This window comes from Oryx dammah, unplaced genomic scaffold (genome assembly GCF_014754425.2).
Source record: "Oryx dammah isolate SB20612 unplaced genomic scaffold, SCBI_Odam_1.1 HiC_scaffold_8, whole genome shotgun sequence".
Classification (NCBI taxonomy): domain Eukaryota; kingdom Metazoa; phylum Chordata; class Mammalia; order Artiodactyla; family Bovidae; genus Oryx; species Oryx dammah.
The window spans coordinates 23,194,491-23,201,710 of NW_024070192.1; the positions used below are offsets into that span (position 1 = coordinate 23,194,491).

Below are 7,220 nucleotides of genomic sequence, written 5' to 3' on the forward strand. Positions count from 1 at the left end.
TAGCCTCATGCTGTAGCACAATGTCTTGATTGGTGGTAAGTTTTGAAATTGGGAACTTTCTTTTTCACGATTGTTTTGATTGTTCTACGTCCCTCACATTTCCATAGGAATTTTAGGATCAGTTTGTCAATTTCTGCCGAAAAATACCCCCAAAATGGGGATTTTAATAGGGATTGTGTTAAATCTGCCAACTTAACAACATAAGATCTTCTAAAACATGGAATATCCATTTATTAAGATCTTTTAAAATTTCTTTCAACGATATTTTCATTTTCTTGGTACAAGTTTTGCACTTTTATTAAATCTATTCCTACGTATTTTATTATTTTTGATGCTATTATAAATAGAATGGTTTCCTTAATTTCATTTTTTAGATTGTTCATCACTTATAGAAATAAGTGGGGTGAGTGATGAAGACTTCTTTATTGAGGTACAATTGACATACAACATTGTATCAGTTTCAGGTACACAACATAATGATGGAATATTTGTGTATATTGTAAAATGATCACCACAGTAAGTCTAGTTAACATCTCTCACCATCCATAGTTAGAGAAAATTTTATTCTTGTGATGAGAATTCTTAAGATTTTCTTAGTAAAGATTTATTCTTTTGCTTTCAACTATGCAGTACAACAGTATAATTAACGATAGTTGCCACACTGTACATTACATCCCCAGGACTGACTTAAAATATAACTGAAAGCTTGTGCCTTTCGACTCCCTTCTCCCATTTCACCCCATTCCAACCCCCACTTCTGTCAACCACCATTTGTTCTCTGTAAGATTTTTTTTATTCCATATATAATGAGAGCATGTGGTATTTGTCCTTTCTATCTGACTTGTCTCATGTAGCATAATGTCCTCAAGATCTATCCATGTTGTTGCAAATGGCAAGATTTCTTTCTTTCTATGGCTCTATAATATTTCATTTTATGTATATACAATGATTTGTTTATCTATTTATGGTATTTGGGCTATTTCCACCTTTTGGTTATGATGAACAATGCTGCTATAAATACTCAGGCACCAGTTTCTGCTGGGACATATGTTTTCATTTCTATTGAGTATAAAGCTGGATTTGGAATTGCTGGATCATATGGTAATTTTATGTTTAATTTTTTGAGGAACCATCAAACTATTTTTCATAGTAGCTGCACTATTTTGCACTGCCTCCAGCAATGTTCCAGAGTCCCTATTTCTCCATATCTTCAGCAACACTTGTTATTTTCTATTTTCTTGATTTAATCTATCCTGGTGAGTGTGAAATGGTATCTCATTGTGGTTGTGATTTGCATTTTTTTAAATGACAAATGAAAATAGAAAAAAAGAGAAAATTAAAAATTATAAAACTAAAAGTTAGTTACTGGAGAAGATTGACAGAACTGATGAATACCTAGTTAGACTGACCAAGGAAAAAAACTAAATATCTGTCAGTTTCGTTGACCTTCTCCAAGAACCAACTTTTAGATTTATCAGTTTTCTCTATTTTTTTGTATTTCCTGCTTCATTTATTTCCATTCTTTATTATTTCCATCCTTTGGCTTGTTTTGGGTTTAGTTTGCTTTTCTTTTTCTAGATTCTTAAGATGCAAGGTTACGGTGTTGACTTGAAATCTCTCTTTGCCAGTATGACATTTACAGCTATAAAGTTCCCTCTCGGAGCTAATTTAGCTGCATCCTGTAAGCTTTGACATGCTGTGCTTTTGCTTTCGTTTATCTTAAAGTAGTTCTAATTTTCCCTGTGCTTTCTTCTTTGATTCATTAGATATTTAAGAGTGTACTTTTATATTGCCACGTTTGTGAACTTCCCAAAACCTTCTGCTGCTAACTTCTAACTTAATTCCCTTGTGTTTGGAGAACAAACTTTGTGTAATTTCAATCCTTTTAAATTTCTTAAAATTTTAATTGTAATTTAAGTGTCCTGGGCATGTGTTATGGCGTAGCTTTTGGTCTATCCTGAAGACTGTTCCATGTACACTTGAGGGAAATGTATATTCTGTTGTTGTTGGGTGGAAGCTTCTTTGGAGATTGTTAGACCTAGTTGGTGCATAGTATTGTTCACATTTTCTACTTCCTTACTGATCTTCTGTCCAGTTGTACTAGACATTATTGAAAGTGACAATGTCCAACTATTGTTTTGATTTTTGTTTGCTTGTTGGCCACGCCACACAACTTGAGGGGCCAAGGATTGAACCTGTGCCCTTGGCAGTGAAAGCATGGAGCTCTAACCACTGGAATTTTCTCCAACTATTGCTTCGAATTGTCTACTTTCCTTTCAATTCTGTTAGTTTCTGCTTCAGGTTTTGTTGTTAGAAAAATATATTGTTGTTGTTCAGTCGCTCAGTCATGTCCCAGTCTTTGTGATCCCAGGGACTGCAGCATCCCAGGCTTCCCTGTCCTTCACCAGCTCCCAGAGCTCACTCAAACTCATGTCCATTGAGTCGGTGATGCCACCCAACCATCTCACCCTCTGTTGTCCCCTTCTCCTCCCACCTTCAATCTTTCCCAGCATCAGGGTCTTTTCTAATGAGTCAGCTCTTTGCCTCAGGTGGCCAAAGTATTGGAGCTTCAGCTTCAGTATCAGTCCTTCAAATGAATATTCAGGATTGATTTCCTTTAGCACTGACTGGTTTGATCTCCTTGCAGTCCAAGCGACTCTCAAGAGTCTTCTCCAACACCACAGTTCAAAAGCATCAATTCTTTGGCACTCAGCTTTCTTCACAGTCCAACTCTCACATCCATACATGCTACTGGAAAAACCATAAATTGACTGTACAGACCTTCGTTGGCAAAGTAATGTCTCTGCTTTTTAATACGCTGCCTATGTTTGTCATAGCTTTTCTTCCAAGGAGCATGCATCTTATAATTTCATGGCTGCAGTCACCATCTGCAGTGATTTGGGAACCCAAGAAAATAAAGTCTGTCACTGTTCCCATTGTTATCACATCTACTTGCCATGAAGTGATGGGACCAGATGCCATGATCTTCGTTTTCTGAAGATCATTTTTTGAAGCATATATATTTATAATCATTTTATCTTCTTGGTAGACTGATCCTTTTACTCTTATAAAACATCCTTCCTGTCTCTAGTAATGACTTTTTTTTTTAATCTTTAAAGCCTGTTTTATCTCATACCTATAACCATTCTGGCTCTCTTTCATAACTCTTTTCGTCATTTTGTATCTTTTTCAATTCTTTCACTTTCAACTATTTTGTGTCTTTGAATCTAAAGTAGAGGTTTTTTGAACAGCATGTAGTTGGAGCATGTTTTTTAATCAATTCTGCCAATCTCTGTCTTTTGATTAGGGTGTACTCCATTTACATTCAATATCATTACTGATAAGGTAGGATTTATGCCTGCCATTTTGCTGTCTTTCATATGTCTTATGTTTCTGTTATTTATCTAGTCCTTGACTCCTTTCCTTTTTTGTGTGAAACAGATATTTTCTAGTGTACCTTTAAATTTGCTGTTTTTTCATTTATAATATTTTGAGAGAGTTATTTTCTTAGTGGTTGCCCTGGGGGTTACCATAAGTTTAGATTAATACTAACTTAATTTTCATAACATACAAAAGCTTTGCTTCATTATAACTCCATTCCCTCCTGACTCCTTTATGCTCTTATTGTCATAAAAATTTGATCTTTATACGTTATAAGCCTGTCAACAGTTTTGTAATTATCATCTTATGCAACTACTTTTAAAAAAAAGGGAGTTAAGGACAAAAAAATAGAAGAATTACAAATAAAGATGTTTATGGGAATTCCCTGGCAGTCCGGTGGTTAGGACTCCCTGCGGAGTCCTCCAGTGGAAATTGTAGAGGGCATAAATTCGATCCCTAGCTGGGGAACTAAAATGCCACAAACCATGTGACGTGGCCAATAAATAAATATATAAAAATGTTTATACTGTCTTTTATAATGCCTACATGTTCCTCTTAACGGTGTCCTTTATGTTTTCCTATGGATTCAAGTTACCATCTAGTGTATTTCATTTCAGCTCACCGGACTCCATTATTTCCTATAGGGCAGGCCTGCTGATGACAAATTGCCTGCTTTTCATTACTGGGGATGTCTTCATCTCTCTTTGGTTTTGGAGGAAAGCACAGGGTTTTGATCTGTCGTCATTTAGTTGCTACGTCGTGTCCGACTCTTTTGTGACCCCATGGACTATAGCCTGCCAGGCTCCTCTGCTCGTGGGATTTTCCAGGCAAGAATGCTGGAGTGGGTTGCCATTTCCTTCTCCAGGGGATCCTCCTGGCCCAGTGCCCAAAGCTGTCTCCTGCTTTGGCAGGCGGATTCTTTACCACTGAGCCACCAGAGAAACCTGGGTTTTGATCTATTCTCACGCAGAGCCTACTATAGCATGAAGGAAGCCCAGTGGGCAGCAACCCTGTCCTTATGTCTTTCTGGGCTTAGATTTATCCTGCTTTTACCGCTTATTAGCTGTGTGACCCTGGACAAGTATGTCATCTCTCTGTGCTTAAAATTTCCTCACATATAAAAATGGAGACAGCAATATTGTGACCACAGCTCCAAAGAGTTTTGGAGGATTAATTAAGGACATAGAAAGCCCTTGGGGGCTGGTGTGAGCCCACAGTAACACTAGCTCTTAGCCCATGTGCCAATCAAAAGCAACCTCCGGGACAGAGGTAGAAGAAGGAAGCAGATTTCAGTGAGCCACTAAGCTCTTCCCAGCTCCAAGGCTCCTCCCTAGGTTCTCTTTGATGACTGTCATCTGTTTTTCCTACAGATGGCTACTAGCGTCATCAGAGAGAGCCTGAAGCTGGCAGGAGCGACTATAGAAACATGACATGGGAAGAAAGCCCATCCCAGGTTGTAAGCTTACGTATGTGAATAAGACAAAGGGCAAAATCCACACTGTCCTCTTTATTGTCTGGATCCGGAGTGCCTGTGATGACAGCTGGCCAGGAGGGAGGGCCCTGGCTTTCCCAAAGCCTCCTCTCTGCTGGCCAGCACCTCTGGACCATTCTGAAGGTCCAGACAGCCCTGAGAAGGAAGGTGCCTGCGCCCTTCTTGGTCTCTGCAGGAAAGCAGAGCAGGTGCGTGAAAATCTTCTGCAGTGATGAGGGTCAGCACCCTTCCATCTTATCTTCTGTGCCCAAGTCACTTCTCAAGCCAGTCTCCCAGGACACCTCCAAGCTACCAGGAAGCAGAGGTCTGTCTTCTAAGTCACCACCTGGCCCAGCCGCACTGCCCCTGCTCCATGGGCCAGGTACCTCACTTTCAACCCCTCCCAGCCCCACTCTGCCCCTCTCCTCCCTCCCAAACAAGTGAGAGAGCTGACTCGTGCCTCAAGGAAGGCCATTTATTTCCAAGGTATAGACTATACTGTTCAGACAGGACTTTTCAGAAGCAGGAAATCTTAGTTGTCGCCTAGAGAGGTGTGTCAAGGACACAGTGAGAGGAGACATGCGGACGTCGGGCAGAGGCTTATTCAACACTGTTACAACACTTTTAAAGGAGCAAAACATCTTTAAAAATCCTTATAAATTCTTTATAATATGTTACACATTTAGAGACAATATTTACAATAAAGGATGAGGGAGGGAGGATCAAGAAATCTACTTTACAGCAAATCTTTGCATAAAACAAGAGGACCGATCGACGTGGCAGTGGGTTCACAACCCCCTGGGCTTCCCTGGGATGAGTGAGGACGTGGGTGGATAGGCCTGTGATCTGAGATCTATTTACAACTGTGGGGGGAAGAGGGCGCTGGGTCCTGCCCTTCCTGAAGGAGCAGCCCAGCGCAGATCCCATCCATCTGTGTGTGTGTGTGTGTGTGTGTGTGTGAGAGAGAGAGAGTGAGTGAATGAGAGTGTGAGAGACAGACACTTGGACACCAAGGATGTTTTCTACCCTCCCTCTTAAAGGGAAGAAGGTGGGGCCCGTGTGCCTGAGCTGTGGAAGGAGCAGGCACAGCTGGAAGAACAAAAAGGGGGGCAAGAGGTCTAGCAGGGGGGACTCTGGACCCTCCCCAGACGGTCTGAGGCACAGGCAGCTCCCCGTGGTCGTAATGTAAAGATTGGAAAAAGGTTGGTGAGGGGAGTAAGTGTCAGTCCTGCCTCTGTGGAGGGGCCCCACCCCCCTTCTCTGGCTCTGACAAGCAGCAGGGGAGCAGGATCCCTGTGTGCACGGAAGACAGGGAGCCCTGATGGGGGCGGGGGAGGAAAGGGGCAGGAGTGACAGGAGTTGCTACGGAAACACTTGGACAGTGAGAACACACACTCGCACACACACACACCACCCCCCCCCCCCACGGACACTATCGCCCTACCTCCTCTCCCCCAACATACATACACACACACCCCCACCTGAGCTGGCAGCTAGGGGATAATGCGCGCGGCGAGGGCAGAGGAAAGGCGTGAGGAGCCAGCATCACCCAGTGTCTTCTTAGTCTGACCCTTAGGGGCTCCCTATCCACACCCCATGGGCCGATAAGGGTCCCTAAGTGCAGACACAAGGGCCCAGAAGGGCACACTTACCCAGGGGACAGAGACCCTCGCAGCCCTGCACGGAGCCCCAGTAGCCTAACCCTTCTCGGTCTCCTCAGCCTCGGAGCCCCTGCCTTCCACTCACACTCCGTGTCCAGCCCCGGCTTCTCCCGACCAATCCCAGCGCACAAACCAGAGACGCGGCCTCAGCGCCCCCCACTTGCACCTGGATGCTCCCATGGGCGACCAGAGAAGGGGTGCAGGCAAAGACGACTCCTGGGAAACCGGGGCGGGGGCGGGTGACCGGCGCGGTTGGTGTCACAGACACTGATGGAGGCGGGAGGCGGCCGAGCGGCGCGGCGGCTGGCTCTGCGGGGCTCCCGGGTCCCCGGGCGCGGGGGGCAGAGAGGCGGCGGTCGACGGGGCCCGCGCCTTGGTGGACTCCAGGCTGCTGAGGCCCGAGTCCTTGTTGTCGCTGTGCGCCCGCGGGCCCGCCGACTCCGGGGCACCCCCGCCTCCCAGCTCCTTCCACTCGTTGAAGTTGAGGTCGGTCAGCGGGCTCTGCACAACCACTGTGTGGCGGCGCCAGCTGCTCCGGCGCCGCCGCGTCTCGGGGGACAGCGGCCGCCGCAGCCGCACGGCCAGCATGTCGTCGGCGGTGCCGCGGAGGCGCAGCCGCAGCGCCTCGAGGCGCGAGGGCCGCGAGCTCAGCGCCGCCGCCGCCGCCGCCACGGCCGCCGGGGGGCGCAGCGACTCCTGGCTGCTAG

The 7,220-nt window shown here is 45.1% G+C and overlaps 1 protein-coding gene across 1 annotated transcript in view; it reads right to left on the minus strand.

Annotated features, from left to right (window-relative positions):
* Positions 1-5,312: 5,312 nt before the first annotated feature.
* ARHGAP23 (Rho GTPase activating protein 23) overlaps positions 5,313-7,220 on the minus strand; it is a 71,170-nt gene continuing 69,262 nt past the window's right edge. Inside the window, exon 25 of the mRNA XM_040245542.1 lies at positions 5,313-7,220. Within this exon, the coding sequence (XP_040101476.1) occupies positions 6,772-7,220 (449 nt within the window). The 3' untranslated portion in view covers positions 5,313-6,771.